The sequence below is a fragment of the Onychostruthus taczanowskii genome, unplaced genomic scaffold (assembly GCF_017590055.1).
Source record: "Onychostruthus taczanowskii isolate IOZ18803 unplaced genomic scaffold, ASM1759005v1 scaffold3, whole genome shotgun sequence".
Classification (NCBI taxonomy): domain Eukaryota; kingdom Metazoa; phylum Chordata; class Aves; order Passeriformes; family Passeridae; genus Onychostruthus; species Onychostruthus taczanowskii.
The window spans coordinates 10,200,997-10,218,064 of NW_024500349.1; the positions used below are offsets into that span (position 1 = coordinate 10,200,997).

General features: G+C 38.2%; 1 protein-coding gene across 2 annotated transcripts in view; it reads right to left on the minus strand.

Moving 5' to 3' along the window:
- Window positions 1-252: 252 nt before the first annotated feature.
- Window positions 253-17,068, minus strand: part of MPP7 (membrane palmitoylated protein 7) — a 146,022-nt gene continuing 129,206 nt past the window's right edge. The window contains exons 13-18 of one of the 2 annotated variants that reach the window (XM_041408760.1): window positions 14,338-14,508; window positions 7,566-7,646; window positions 5,669-5,762; window positions 4,478-4,586; window positions 2,889-3,032; window positions 253-1,462 (exon numbers count right to left, since the gene is read on the minus strand). In XM_041408760.1, coding sequence (XP_041264694.1) covers window positions 1,283-1,462; window positions 2,889-3,032; window positions 4,478-4,586; window positions 5,669-5,762; window positions 7,566-7,646; window positions 14,338-14,508 — 779 coding nt within the window. In that variant the 3' untranslated portion in view covers window positions 253-1,282. Of the gene's footprint in view, window positions 1,463-2,888; window positions 3,033-4,477; window positions 4,587-5,668; window positions 5,763-7,565; window positions 7,647-14,337; window positions 14,509-17,068 lie in introns of those variants that run through there. The other variant, XM_041408761.1, reaches the window with a different exon arrangement.

The window sequence follows — 17,068 nt, forward strand, 5'->3', positions numbered from 1 at the left end:
GCCACAGATGGGATGATCTGAAGTCAGCAAGTTCCTATACACATTCTGTACTTACAAGACATTCACAACACAACACACAGGTGTTACTTGGTCTTTACATTTGTACTCATTTCCTGCATATCAGTAGTAAGTAAAGAAAAATACCAAATTATCTATATTAAAAATACATCCTCTAAGATACATTTGCTTAACACTGACACATCAAATCTTAAAGTGGGGTTTCCAACTATCTTGTTTCCAGTGACAAGAATGTTTTTTACAGTGAACTCTACAGCATTAATTTATTTTTGAGTGGAGACAAAATACATGTTACACTACTAAAAAGTATCAGTACGTACTCAACAATAAAAAGAATTAATCTCTTTCAACTGCTTCTCAGATGTCCAAGGTTTCCTCATTGTTTGAAAATTTCTGATGGGAAAATTGTTCTAAAGTGTGCCAAAAATATTTAAAGTGAATTTAAAAGGGAAAAGAATTATTCTCTACTTTGTTGCTATTCACATCACTTTGCCACTGATTTTACAGAAGTTCAATCCCAAAGACTTTGAAGTTATATACACAATACCCCACATTTTTTTCCTATTTAAATAATTATTCCCATGACTTTTCTTTGTTTTGCCACAGAGCATGCCTGAAAATATTTTCAATCCATGCATGCTCACAGCTGAGTATTTCACTATTAAGCCACTGAATACATCTTTCTTTCCATGATTATGTTAATTGCAAAAGAATATTTAAATCAGTCTGTACATGTAAGACAAGGTTCACATCTAGAAAAGTAAAAACACATTGATACATGGTGTCTTCCTCATAAAAATGTTGGTCTCTTTTGCCTGTTTCAGTTCTCCCAAGCACTGAAAGGGCAATAACTTCCAAGTGCTGATGTGCTCTTTTATGGGAATAGTTATGCTTAAAACCACCATTGATGCTGATCTCCAGCATCAATTTGTATCTTCTGCAAACTCTGTGTTAAAAACGCTCACCCTGGAAACACACAGATGATGATAAAGAGGTGTTTGGCAGTTGTGCTACACTAGTATTAGCTCACTTTATGGAGCACAGTAAATCTCTGGTTTAATCTGACTGTTCTACCCCAAACCGTGGGCAGCAGAATTGAAGACACAGGAAAACAAGACCAGTTCCAAGTGCATGAAGAGTAAACCTGCTGCTCAGAAGAGCTGAAATCCCTCCTCCCAAGAAGTGGCCATCAAGTAAAAGCATAACCATGCCCAAGGTTTAGATGCTGATACAACAGCAGAGGTTTTGTCTATTTAAAACGTTACTATGAGTGTAGCCAGCTGACAGGAACCCAGAAGGTCTCGGTCTCCAACCTGTCAAAAGTTGTTTTTAGCTCACTGTAAGCTGTAGCGAGGTCATCGTTGACTATCACCTTGTCAAAAAGGTGGCCATACTGGCTCTCCATCACATGGGCAGATTTAATCATTTCGTGAAAATCTTCTTCCTAGTAAGAGCAGTGCAATAAAGATCAGTGCACAGCCAATCCATAGCAACCCTGCATAAACTTTCTGTATTAAACATCATCTAATTGCTTACTTCTTATCTCATCAGGAGATGGAAACTGTACCTCTAATTAAAAAAAAAAAAATAGAGATTACCATTACAAGTGATCTCAGAGAGTATATTCTGATGAGTTGACTCAGCTCAACAGGCAATTCTTTCATCTCTCTCGCTTTGTAGTGACACAATTAGTCACTGCATGGTAATTACGGAGACATTTTCTTATAGCAGCACCAGTGGAAAATGTTTCTAGCTGTTTACTTTGATGATACATTTAAAGTTTCATTATGTTAATCTCAGTTTGCTATTAGCACTTACAGCACGGCCATTTTAAGAGCTTGGTAGGAGTAATCATTCTTTTAAGAGTTTGGTAGGAGTAATCATTCTATGTCTTGTTCAATCTGGCTTAGTGGATTTCATGTTTGGGGAGGGAACAAATCTTAGTAATTTTTTTAAATTACTTTGAGAGATGAAACCTGTCCTAACTAAACAATGGCCTGAAGGTTGTGCTTAAGAATAAACTCCTCTTACTTTTTATATACCACAAACCAACATTTTCTTACAAAAAGTAATTTCCAAACTATTCCAAATGCACATTCTACACAGATACAGTCTGTGACTATATCTGAGACTCGCTTTGAAACAAAACCTAAAAAAACTTAAGTAACACCTGAATGAGGAAAAATGATACACACTGTAAATACAGATAAACAATCTAATGATGATCAGCTTTGCTGTAGATTCAATTAAAATATGATTTCATTATATTACAAGGAAGCAAGTATGTTAATATTGGGTAATGTTAGTTTTTTTCTGACTATTCACAAAAACCAGCATTTATTCCTTGCTTAGATATCTCTTCTTCTTTCTTACAATGTTCCATTTTTCTATAACATTTAAAAAAACCCTCTATTTCCCTTATCCACAAATATGGGCTTTTTATTAAAGTACCATTTACTTTTTCAATTGTTTTTTTTATATTTGCATTTTCCTCTAAATTTAGACCCCTTAATACAGTTGATAAAACAAATAAATTCTTATATTTGAATAGAAACATCTAAGCCCAGGTGCAATTTTTTTAAAGAAAATCCACAGCATTATCTCTTATAAAGATATGCTTTCACTGTGGGTGTTCTTTCATGACATAAAGTCAGAGGAGCACGGAAACTGAATACCCATGAGCATATCAAACAAAGAAAACCCCACAGTAAATGTGCAATGTGAGAGAGGTTGAGAAACAGCAAGATGCTCATGTAATCCCTGACAAGTGCTGTCAATAAGAACCAGAGATCACCTTTATTTTCAAGGTAAACTGCTACAAGAAAACTCCTGACAGATTCTCCTGATTTACCATGTCTAATTATACTTACAGTAAAGGGTTTTGCAGTTCCCTTATCATCTTTACTTGAAATAATCTTGGCATTTTTTCTAGTTTCTCTCAAACGGTCAAGTGATGGAGGTTTTATAAATATAACAAATGGTTTAAACTCATACGTCCGCAAGTGTTTCACTGTCTGGGAAGAGGAAAGATTTTAATTAATTAGTTTATTTTGCACAATGAAATTTACTGTAAAAAAAAGAAACTCCCCACTGACCATAAAAAACCCATAAAGCATTTCTAGGCAGGTATTTTTCATTTACTGCCATCCTGCTCTGCTGACCAGCATTGATTCATCTAGGGAGAATCTTCAGAATGGTAAGAAAACTCTTTCTCCAAGGGTGATCATTGGTCTTGATTTCCACATGGCTGCTGGTGAGCCCCATGAAGTCTGGCAAAGTTTGAGTCGTGCACACCGGTGCCACTGGCAGTGAGAGGATGGAGGGGAACAGCAGGTGCTCAGGGGAAGAGGGAAAATTCAACCCATTTTAGCAAGAATAACCCTTTCTGTACCCATGAACATTAGCAGAAAGAGGCGTCTGTGACACTTGTTCACAAAAGGCCAATGATTTTTCTCTTCAGTACTGTGTGCCCACCACATAACTCCCTGCTGTTCATTTTCCCCGAGTGAGTTCTTTGTGGTGTTAGAGGCAGGTCTATGATTCAGCTGCAGCACAGCTGATGGTCAGAAGCTTTCTATCCTCTCCACACTGCCTCAGTCCACGGGAAAACCCCATGCTGGAGAGTGGGATCCCAGAATGGTTTACAAGCTTGGGTCCCCAAGAGAATTCAGTGCTTTGCAGGAGCACAGGCTGTGTGGGACAGGCAATGGACTCGCCAGCTCCCCTCCTCCCCTGGCACGGGCTATGGCTTCCCTGGCTACTCCTCTGCCAGGGCAGCCCCTGCCCTGCTCCCAGGGCACAGCCCCACATCCAAAACTGCCCTGGGAGCTGCACACAGGCTGCCAGGGCTCAGAAGCCATACACTGGCCACCCTTGGAGAAGAGATGCTTTGGCTGGATTTAAACAAATAGTCCAGCTCCTAGAAGCACTGTGGTTATTAGGAGCAAAAAAATTCCCAGTGGAGCTGTTCAGCAGGGTTGAAAGACAAGTTCAATGCAAGAAAAAATGGTTTAGAGAGGAATATTCTTAACAATTATCCAGCCAACATCACATTTAGTGCATTCCTTGACTCATGTCCATCCTGCATGGAAACCCTTGGCATGAACAGTCTAGTGAAACATGTGAAAGAGAGTTGCTGGACTCGGTGATAACTCAAAACTATTCTGAAATTAAAGTTTCAGAGACAATCTCTTGCCCAAACTAACAGAAAGATAAATGGAAATAAAGGAGCATTCTGTAATTAAACCTTTAGTATTATGCTGCAGGCTTCCAATTCCTTTATTTACTGGATGTATATTTATCTCTTTCCAGAGAGCCTTGCTTAGATAAAGGTAGCAAGAAAACCCACTGATCAGTCATTCAGTGTGGAATAAAGTACACCTTTTGAGAAATATTTTTTACCAGAATTCCAATATGTAATATGGGGAAGTACAAGAGTTCAAAAGACATGCTTACTTACATGAGGTTGCACATCCAACAGACAAACTTTGTTTTTAGCTAGAACTGATCGAACAGAGTCTAAACTTGTACCATAGTAGTTGTTCTTATACTCGCCATACTCGATAAACCTGTGGCAAAAGGTGAAAACAACTGAAATAATTTCCATTTTCTCCAGAAAAAAAGCTTACCACTTTGCTTTATAAGATTTAATTCAGAAGCAAAAATATTTTACTTTACATGAGAGTTCTACCGTGTTTTATGAAGGAAATGCTGTCAAGTACTTCAGCATGTCAATTTTAAGAAATCTTCTACTTTACTGCTTTCAAATCAGTAACACCTGCTTGTATTACAGTTAAAGAGAAAAAAGCACTGCAGTCCAACAGCCCACTAATGTTTTCCATCACCTCTTTTTCTGAACTAATGCAATGCAATAAAACAGTGGATAAGCTAAACAATAGAAACTACTGAAATTTCATTGCACACTACAGAATATCCAAATTCTCTGTCTCAGAAGAGGAGGAGTGATGACGGTGCTGGTGGAACCAAGGCGGCTGGTTATTTGCTATAAAAGTACAAGCACTATTTGCCAGAAAAGCAAAGCACAGTTTGAAGTTTCAATAAAACCCACAGCTTTGTGTCTAATACACTTTTGCCCTCTGAAACTGGGGCAGAATTTCAAGCTACAGAATTTTACAGGCTGCTGGGGAGCACGATGCTACCATTGTCTCTTCATTTTAGTTTACTTTCTGGAGGGTGTACAGGCAGGGGCTTCAGTGTAGATCTCTAAATTCAAAAGCAGAGGAAGTGCCTGGCCTGAAAGAGAGCAGAACTATGCAAACATTGACTCAGGCACGTCTGCAGCACTTCCACACCCCGCTTCCCTAGAGCTGCAGTGCTTTACTGCTATGACAGAAGACGCTCTATTAAAAGAATTCTCCCCCATCCCAAGCACCTATAATTTCAGTGTCTCCTTGAGGAGCTGAGGTACTGAAACTACTTGTAAGCTTAGAAACTCTTGTGTTTGCACATACTGATTTTTTTACTTTGTATTTTCCCCGGCTCCTTATATAACAACAAGTAATTTTAACACATCTTCAAATCACTGCAACTTATATCCACTTTGACTTATTATCTAAAATAACAACCAGCCCCATTTTGTAATAAACCATTGTTTCAATTGCAGTTCTAGTTAAAAATCTCTTCAACATACTTGTTATTCTGTACATCTGTCTCAAACAAGTGCTTGGAAATGAAAATGTATTCGACACCATCACTTTCTTGGCTTCTCCTTGGACGGGTAGTGTCTGCAGTTTCATCATATAAAAAAAAAAAAGGGAAAATATGCACAAAACAATATAATGCAAACCAGTTCAGGAAAAGCTGAAAAGCACAGATTCTTTGTGCAATACTAAGCATAGCACTTCCCTCACTTCTGAAGCACATAAGGCTGCTCTGGATCTGGTAGGCAGCACACAAGCACATGACAAGATTGAGTTTTAAATGCATGCAGGAAAATCAGGGAAAAAAACTATTGGACAAGTATCAGATTATCATTTTTTATTAACTAGTGGAAAAATCCAATAAAATGAGGACAGATGAATAATAAAAAGAACAGCAGTCCATAACAATTACCCCAGCCTTGCCTCTTGTTAAACTTATTAGCATATGAGACCATAAAGGGAAAAAAGCACACCATCCTGATTTATAAAATGTTATGTTCATTAACAACTCTTGTAGCTATGGTATGTGAAGCATGGTAATAAAAAAACAGGGTGTGAACTTTATGTTTTAGTGCTTTTCTTTATCCCCTGATCAAAACAGGATTCCATTTTCTTTCAGTAGCCTTGTATTATTTGCACTTCTTACTTTCCTCCAAGTAGGTATAAGGGTTTTGCTTATAATATTTGTGGGGTTGCCACTTATGATTAATGAACCCATTAAAACATCCTATTTAAAACGAGCTGAATACTACAGCATCATGCCTTCTTCATCACATAAGGACATACAAAACCTGCTTGCAGCAATACAGACTTAAATGCCATTTGATCTATCACTCCTTTTCTTAGGCTGACACAATGAGGAACATTTCCAAGACAGGAACTCCGCTCTCTCTCCAAGTCCTGACTTACTAAATTTCAGGGAGAGGGATTCCTTTACATGTTTGTTTTAACTTATAACCACAAATTTGGAAGAGAAAAGAGAGAAGGCAGCTTGATGAATACTGTCAACTTCTAGACAAATATTTTTGGGCAAATGATTGCATATACTTCAATGTGCTAAATGTTTTGGGAACATCTAGCTTTTTTGTTATTGTTGCTTGCAATACCCAGTTGAAGCAAATATATACGAAAGAAATTACTTGCCAAACTAAATGCAATCATTTTTCTACTTAGCAAATTCGTTCATACAGATACACTTCACAGAATATCTGCACTTGCAAAAAACCTGAGAGAGAATCTCCCACATTTGGAATGTTGGAGCCATATTTTTGAAAAATCCTTATGGAAGGTACAAGTAGAAAGCAAACCAAGAAATCAAAGTCTAAAACTGTTGAGTTCTCCATATTAAATAAAACCCAGTAAAGAATTGTAGAAGTTGATAAAACACAATGTTACTCAATTTTATAAAAATCACACTACTTGGTCAGATGAGGATAGAGGAAAAAAATATCCCCAAAGCTAATCAAAGGGATTGAATGAATTTATTCACTGGATTAAACTGTTTATCATCAATCTTCATTTTTCAGCCTAAGAGATAAAGGCCAGTTTGCTGAATGCAAGCATTGGTAACAGAGTACATTTCAGTGCTTCACAGCCAAATCCAGGGTGTTCTTCAGCTGAGTTTCATTTACTAAACCTCACTGACATCAATCATGCTAAACTTGTACTGAAAGTGCACTGCAATGCCTCTGAGCCAAAAAGCTCTATCAGTTTAATCAATGCTATTTAATACAGAACTGCAGCAGCACTTTTAAAAATAAGAAAAGCAATTTGGTTGCCAAGCATGCATTTAGAGACCCAAATTTGGAAGTACCTTAAAGGTAATACAATAATAAAGGCTAATAATGCAAGTATATCATTAGAGAACAGGAGTGCATTTTTACTTACGTGGCACTGTTACCCCGTAGTGCTGGGTATCACTGATTAGCAATTTCCGTTTAAGTTCATTCAGCCCAACCCCTACAGGACCTGAAAGAAAAAAATTGTCCTGTTTCCCAAGAGCCCGTTGTCTCTTGTCTCTTCAGGTGCAAGTATGTTCCAAGGTGAGACTACATAGCCTGTAGCTGTGACATTACTGCCTTTTAGTCAGTGATTTGGAAACGCCCATGGTTCCAGCCTCTCCTAGCATATACAGAGTTGACAAATTTCAGGGGATGAAGTTGGCAGTTACTGTGTTCAGACCTTATTACTGAGGAAATATCAGTGAAAATAAATTGCTAGCAAAGCAGATTTTCTTTTCTGCAGCAACTACCCTCAGTGTGCACCCACCTCCATCTCAGCCCTACTACAAACCCCTGTATGCCAACCTGCAGCTTTCCAGAACAAAAACTGGTTTGGCTGTTTATTTTGCCAGAATACCCTCAAGTTGCAGATTAGAGGACCCCAGCTGGCATGTGCAAAGTGCCCCCAAACTCTCTGCCCTCTGTGTGTCAGCATGGCCTCACTCCCTCCTGCTGCTGCATCCCTTGTCTGCACCAGATGCCCCTGGGGACAATTGCTTCCACCTTCCCATGCCCTGGGAGCACTGCTCCTTCCAGCCCCTGCTGCAGGCAGGAACACTGCCCAGCTCCTGGCTGCCTGTAGCTGTCACCATACACCTTTCGACTGCGTGAGGGTGGCATTGCATGGAGAGAGGAAGGAAGGGCAGTACTTGCCAGGTCACAACCCATTTGGGATGTTTGGGTTTCTTTCTTTGTTGTTGATTTTCTTTTAAACTGTGCTTGTCTCCTGCCTGCTGTCTGAACAGGTCCAAAGCAAATGTTTCCTTCTTCATGCGACTGCCAAAGAGAGACCACTCTTGGAAGGAGGATGGCAGGAAGAAACAAAGACTGCATGGAATTTTTTGACCCATCTCCTCCACCTCCACTTGAGCAGTGCTGTACTAGAAGCAACAGAGCAAGATGTTCCTCTTGGCTTTCGAGTTGTCCCTAATTCTTAGCTGTTTGCCAGTGGTGCCTTAGGTCTCTGTGAGGGCACTCTGTCCTGTGAGGTCTCAAAGGCTCCACAGGCACTTGCTGCCTGTCCCCAGGAGCCCTTCATGCAGGGCTCCAGCCTGCCTGCCCACTGTGGTGACAGGGCCATGCTGCTGTGTGTGAAGGGAGCTCAGCTCTGCATGTTCTTACATTTCTGACAGTGGAGAGCCTTCATTTCTACAGAGCCAGGACAACAGCAGAAGGCAAAGGAGAATGAGTCATTGAAACCATATCCTAAATAATACAAGGATAATACCTGTGGTTTTAGGGAAAATTCTTGAACATTTAGTAAAAGGGATACACGTATATATGGAGTGCTTCTTAACAAACACATTTTAAACATTGTAAAAATGTTCAAAACCTAATAAACATTTCAATGAAATAGTGTTGTAACCACTACTTACTAGTCAGAGTCCAAAAATAGACTAATGCTTCAGTACCTTCAGGTTCCTATCTGTAAAAATGACCATACACCCTGTCTGGAGTTGAAACACATAATGATGAAAAAGCAAGTGCTTGCTACTTTGCTGCTACCCCCAGACTGTGGTTCTGCTGTAAAATCTTAGAGTTTTTACATTTAAAGTTTCTATGTGTTCACATCAGTTAAACACACAACTACATTTCAAGTTCCATCTCTGACCTTTCTGTAAATTAATCTATCAGTATGTATAAATGTTTATTTAGTATGGTGTACAGCAGCCTCTACTGGTGCATGTCTGCAGAGGACAGTAATGTGTTATGTAGATAATGGCATTATTTTTGTTATAATTTAATTTTTTTTCCTTTTTATAATGGTTTAGCTCTTTAAGGCAAATATGGACTTTTATAGGAAAAGTAATTAAAACTCTAATATATCCAAGCAAAGTAAACCAAACCAAATGGAATTCAGTTTTTAAAAATCACTCTATTACTTTTAAGCAAAAAATCTTTCCCATCAAATCCACACAAATATTATTTCCTTAGTCTATATGCTGTCAAATCAACAGTATGCTTTTAGCTTTATTTATATATAAAGAGTCCAGGCTTCACTTCCTGTGACACATGCTTTGGAAACTTAGCTTAACTCTGTTTCCAGATCACAACTTCACTACTACTGTCTCCCCTTCCATATTAACATTTTTAAAATCATCTTTAAATTGAACTACTGAAAAGTGTAGAGTCTTATTTTCAGTGCTGTCTTCACAGAGTGCTCATAACTGTAGCATATGGACACTGAAGGCTGATTTCAGCTCAGCAAAGCCATCCATTATGTGGATTTTTATACTATCTCTCCCAAGTTAATATACAGTTCCCTTCTATTCTCTTCATTTTCATACAGCACAGAAAGATGCCAGTTTCTAATAGTTATGAATCTGAACACAATTTGAACTCAAAAAGATAATAAAGTGTCAGGATATAAAAGGATAATCCTGATTCTTATAGTCAAATATAAAGCATGCAGGATCCATGTCTGTAGTGTAGTTTTGGTTTACTATAAATCAACCCAGGCAGCAATATTTACAGTTATGCTGACAGATTTAGAGATACTTTGCTTACTTTTTTAAAGGAACATTTGTGCTGCTTGCTGTTGCATATTAAGTCATGTTAATGGTCAACTCCTGCACAAGTGGACTGCAGTGCCTACCTCACTTTATTGAGAGACATCTGCAGAATTAAACTACCAATCATTAAAACTTGCACTAAATTTTGTACCACTCAGACACGTCTGAAGAAAACTGAAAAAGCTAAGTTTAGGTCTTGGGAGGGTGAAGCTAACCAGCCATTCTTCCCCCACAGACACATAATGAGCTCCTAGTAGACTTTTGGAAAGAAAAGAAAAGAAAAGTGGTCTTTCAGAAAAGATTTTGTGAGTTAGATGACAATGTTCCTGCTGGGATCACAAGAACGCAGTAGGAGACATGCCTTGAGAGAGGCTCTGTGGCTCAGTTCCTAGTACACTATAATGCAATGACTGCACATGCATGTCTGACTTCAGCTCAGTGTGGTAGGAAAGGAGAACCTCATTATTTTGTGTTTCAGTACATTTTAACAAGCAGTGGGAGCGTACTTTGAGATCTGCTGTTCACTGAAGTAGGATCAGTGAGCTCATACTGGTGTTCTCATAGGCAAGGCTAGGCACTATGTTAAATCCTATGCATTTGCTCCTGAACCTTGCTGACCTTCCCATGCCTTCAATCAGGAAGTTTTAATGCAGATAGGAATTACAGGTCTCTTTCTTCACTGTCCTCTTAGTTGACTGGAATAGCATGGCCACGGTAGGCCATTTTCCTGCACTACTGCTGTAGACCAATTAAGACTCTGCAAGCCATTACTGAACATGTTAAAGCGAAGTCAGGAGAAGTGGTGAGTTAAAAGCACCTTTTATTTCATCCTCCTTTCCTCTGAAATAGACCTGGTCTCATCATAACTCTTTCATGATAAAACCAGAGGTGATGGATTAAAAAAAAAAGAAAGAAAATCTAAGCAATACAACAAATGGAGAGCTTTTTCAGTCCCAGATTCCTTTTCTTTGCAGAAGCACATCTTTGTGGGAAGTACTGACAGCCTCATTCAGAGACAGAGGCTTTTCTGATCGTGTCAGACACCAGTAACAACTTCTCCTTTATGGCTACATGCCTCTGGTCCTTGCTTCCACCACTGCCCACTTTGGACAGAGGCATCACCATGGGTGACCACAGCTCCTGAAAGGCTCTGCACACCTCCAGTGATCACACTGCATGCACAGAGCAGTGTGTGTTCTTGAGGACAAGTGCTCATGGCTTGTTACTGACAACTTCACTTTATCCTGCCCCTTCAGAAAACTCTGACTTAGCTGAAACTGTGCCAGATAAAGTTATTGCATGCAGCACATTCATTCTAACTCTAAGGAAATAAAATTTATGCTACTCTGGCTCTTAAAATTAACCAGAGCAGAAGACCTTGTGAGCAGGGCTTTTCCCTCATTAATATAAATGAAAATTCTAGTGTCTAAATAATACAAGTCATATTAAAATATTCTACCTTTGTCTGATAGATCTGTGAGGTATCTAATGCTTAGGATGCAAGCAATATTTGTGATAGAAGACTTTAAGGATTTCTTGGCAGCTTGGGAACAGTAAGTTACTAGAAGGAGACTGACGACATAATATTGGATAATTTTGTTTTTAGCAGACTCATCACAATCCTAACAATTAAAAGCACACAGAAATGTTTGTATCATTACTGCTTCAGATGATATTAGCCCCAAGGATTTGCAGGGCTTTATTCATGAACTTAGATTTGCAGGCAAGGTAAAATCTTGACAAACTGATACACTGAGCTGAACCTGAGAGTAGTGTGTATCACACAACAGGGCACTGAAATTACTGGGTGTCCAATTCGTGTTCTTTAAATTAGCCTAGACCAATTCAAAATGAAGTGAAACTTGTTTTAAAGTTGTCAAACTCCCTCCCACTAAAAAAAGGCAAAACCAAACCTAAATGTTCCCTTTTAAACATAAATAATATATTTAGACCTAGCTCAAAAGACATCTAGTGCCTCCACCAATTACAGCTATAAATTAATTATATGTCCCTTTCCTAGTACTACTATACAAATTATACTTGATGTATTATATGGAATGCTGCTACTGGCACACAAAAAGCTTTTAAAATGTGTTTGCTTCTACTATACCTGCATTGCTTAGCTCTGCTAGTTTTTTCCACATTTTGCCCAAGACATTTTTATGGCATTGGCCAGACTTAAGCTGCTCTTAATATCCAGAGAAAAAACATTAGAATTACTGAAGTCCGCAATAAATTTCTGAATTGCTTTTGTTACTGAAAAAGCACTCTTTCTTAATTTGATTTATTACAACAAAAATCAAATGGAATCTCTAGGCATTCCTTAGATCAGACATATGCAATTTGTTATAAAAAGTCTACTTATCACACTTTTGCACTACACTCTGTTGATGTAACTGTAAAATCAACTCAACCATGTTATTACTTGTTGTATATTACCCAAAATCTCACAGTGATCACACTAGTAGGTGGCTGATTTTTAGTGCTGGAGAGTGACAAAACTGTTTATTAAAAACTCAATTTAACGTTCCCTTGGATATGAGTGATATAAAAACACAGCTACTCAACAGTTCCTAACAGTCCCTGATAGAGGGTCATATTTCTCTGCTCTGCTCCTTTCAGAACGGAGGAAATTTTACTAACGAAGAATCAGCCTATGTGTTACTGCCAAGGAAACAATAATCAATGAGACATTACTCACTCGTAGTGAAGGTTACTCATTACTCATTGGTACTCCAATTGTTACCTTTGAAAAGCTTAAGATTATGCACTTTCTCTTTTTGGGAGACTGAAGCAAGGCATTTTGATTACATAATAAATGCTGTGAGGAAGCCATGGCAGTGACAGATTATAGAAGAACAGAAAGCCGACTAAGCTATATGTTGAGTCCTCTGCAGCTATGCTTACATTCATCCTTGGCCTATAGAGGTGCACATTGCATCCACCTTTCTTACTACTTGTCCGTTTACTTTTTCTAATGCAGTAGGTGGTTTTGTTCCTTTCCACTTTTATTGTCTGTCTTCATTGATCTCAGGTGTTTATCCTGTTCTTTTGGTTTGTTTGTTTTTGGGTATTTTTCCACATAGATATATTGATTGATCACTAAGAGTGGAATATCAACGTAATTCTTTTGAGTTTTAGTACAGCTTGACTGCCACATTCAGACTTGTAACCATGGTAGCTGTATTTTAATGTCATCTCCCCTTGCTTTAGGAAAGCCCTAAACACAATCTCCTAAAGCATGCTTATATGCAAGCTGAGATATCCTGTCTAGAAAGGTGGACTACTAGACAGGCGAAAAAATGGAGCATGTTCAAAGGGAAGAGGTTATTGGTTTGTGCTCTATGACTCATTAAAAGGGGAACTCCCTGGGACCTACTCTGTTTCACATGCATACCAATGACACAGACTAGGCCCTTACAAAGCTTACCCATGGCAAGATGGGTGATACAAGTGACTTGCTCAGGGGCAGGACTTCCATCCAGAGAGCTCCAGGCATAGGCTGGCAGAACTTAGTGAAATTTGATGAGGACAAAGTTCTGCATTACAGGCTGGGGACTGACTGGCTGGATGACAAGGGTCTTGGGGTTCAGGTTGGCAGAGCTAAGCACGAGTCCCCAGTGCTCGCTGGCAGCAATGAAGGGTAACAGGAGATTGGGCTGGACCAGCAAGAGCCTGGCCCATAGAGGGGAATGATTCTTCCCCTTCACTCAGCACTTGTCAGTCCCCTGTGAGGAATACTCTGTCCACAACAAGCCCTGCACTAAAATACTGTTGATAAACTGGATCAAAGAGGGCCTTGAAGACGGTCAGGAGCTGAACCACATGACCTGTAAGAGAGACTGAGGGAACTGGGCTTGCCTGGCTTGGGGAAGAGATGTCTTGGGGGAACCCACCAGCACCCTTCTGACACTCATTGAAAAGATGGAAACCACCTCTTTACTGAGGTGTGAGGTAAGACAGGGAAGACATGATGGGAAGAGAGGTTCCCAAAGCTGCTGCCATCAGCAACCCACTTAGAACCTGGTGTTGATCTCAGTGGGAAGCTGAACCAGATCCCTTCCAGTCTAAATGACTTTCTGGTAAGCATTGTGCTAATCAGCAGGTCTCTGTTTTACCAGGTCAAAAATAAAGAAAACAACTTACCAACCAAAACAACAAGCCTGTATTTGTCATTAGGTTGTCGTCTATATTTTGCAACTTCTTCATAGGTTGGGATGTCTGCTGTATCATACTGATCACTCTTCTTGCACTCATACATGGACTTGTTTGTTTTTTTATCTTTTCTGCTAAGACGAAAGCTTCTTCTAAAACCAGCTGCAGTAAGAACAGGGTTTTTTCAAAGTAAGAAAATAAGTCTTCTTAAAACATTTGAAAACAGTCTCTTCCAAACATTCAAGGATTGGAGCATGGAATAAAAAGTGTATTATGTTTAATAAGCCAGGTCATTACAATGACATTTCCCGTGTTTTTAAACTATATCAGGTACCCATTTAAACTGCAAAATTAAGATTACCGATAAAATCAGAACCTTTGCAACAACACACTGCAAAATATAATTGCTATTAAAAATTGTTAATAAATTGTTAATATATTTAGATTATGTAGACAATTTGAGTATCCTATAAATTGATAGATATATATATATATATATACAAGGCAATTCATGCAAGCTGGAGTCTCATACCACATCTAATGCATGTCTATTAAATCACCATGGCACACAGACATCAAATACAACACAGGATAGAAATACATCTGGTGGTTGAAAGGGTTAATGAGAATTAACTCCTTGAACAATTCTCTTGTGCTTAGCTCCATGATGATAGCATATTAAAAACGTGCATTAAACCTTTCCTGAGTATGTTTTATAGTCAATCCAAGCACTCATAGTTAAATTACAAACTACTAGAAACATCTTAGACAACACAGTACCCATATTATGAAATTAAAAGTTAATATTGCTATTAAATCTATATTTATAATGGCATCAACTGTGTGATATCTATTGTGCCTTATAGAGAAGACTTGAAATTTCACATAGCTTTTAAGCACTCTCAAAGGAGAAAATCATAGGCATTTTCAAGCAGAACAGCACAAGAACCCATTTTACACTACATGTTAAAAACTAATTTAGTCCTCTGTTAATGATTACCTCAGAGTTTTTAAAATAAATCCTTTATATTGCATTACATTACATTTTACTGGTATCTCTACAACACCACTTTTGTTCTATAAGGAAGTACAGGAAAGACTGTGAAGACTGCAAAGCTGATTTCACTGTCTGGTGGTAGTAGAGTAAAACACAAGCTATACTTTAAATACTGGAAAAGTTGTTAGTGTTTTTTCCCCAGAACACTTCATGGGACAGTAAACGTGTAAACTTTTAGTGACCCCAGATTTGCAGCAAAATGTTTTCATATTCTTGTAACAGCACTTATGTTTAGGTGTTTGAGAAGTAGTCATAATTTCTTTTTCAAAGGTAATATTTTACAAGTTCAAGATTCAGTTCTGCAAATATTTAGCACAAGATCTGAAGAGAAATGTTACAAGGCTTAGTTATAGGCATAGCATTTTGCACACATACAGTTTCAGTGAGCATAAATTGTCATAGAACCTGGACCATAGAGGATGTTAACCAAGTTATTAATTCACGTGAACCACTATGCCTATGGGAATCTACAGCACAAGCATACACACAATAGGTGAAGAAAAATTTGCTTGACAATACCACGATGTCAACCCATTTATATTCAAAATATGAAAAGTAAACTGAAAATCTATGACAAAGGAGAAGAACTAGCACCCACAGAAAGGGCAGATGATATTTTTAAGTACAATATAGTCCAGACTAAGTAGGAGGTGAGCTGACATAGAAAAATATCAAAATATTTGATATATATATGAAAACATATCGAAATAGACTGGGTTACATTATTTTATTATTGAAATAACACTGACATTGAAGTGACTGCAGTCAGAAACAAAGGCCCACAAAAGGGCCTGGCAGATCTTGCCTGCCCTATGGTGAAGTCCATCATGATACAAGGATGTTCTCTTGATCACAACTACAGCTAAGTGTACAGACAGCTATATAAAGAAAGATTAAGAGTAGCTTTAGCAATACAGACTACAGACACATGAAGTGAGTTACAAGTTTCCTGAGGCCTCATCTAAAATGCTCCTGATTAAAAAAAAACCCAAACACCAACAAAAAAAGTTGCCCAAAACCATGAAAATTATTCTGTTTGTTGCATTTTGTTCCTTTATAATAATTTTATGGAAAAACAAAAAGTAGACAAAAAATAAAGAATAATTCTTCACCATTGACTACTTAATGGTTTACAAAATTAAGAGCTTTGTTACAAGACCAAGAATCCAGGTATGTGGAAAAGGCAAAAAAGTAAGAATAATGAACAAATTAAGCTCTGTCAGTGGTCTCCATTCCAGTTTGGTGTTGACCTTACAATTAACAACAGCTCCATGCCCCTGATCAGTCTCAAAATGCCATTAGAACAGCTTCTCAACCTCCACTTAAATGGTGAACTGTGCAATCTTCAGGAAAAGTATTTTTTCTGCAAAATCTTCCTATCAATTCAATCCCCACTTTTAGGTTTTGGCAAAAACATTTGTAACTTGTTCCTCTTTTCTCCAACCAATTTATTCCGATCTCATTAGCAAACTATCAGGTGGTAGATTATTCAAGAATTTTCATTTCTTTCACTCCTTGAAAAAAGGAGAAAATCTTTCAGCTCTGTCTTCAGGCTGATTTGTCCCTTGTCACTTTTACAGGCTCCACACAAAACATAACAAAGACTCAAATGATATGATTCCACTGCTAACACGTGTTTCCTTGAATAAAATATTTGATATTTCT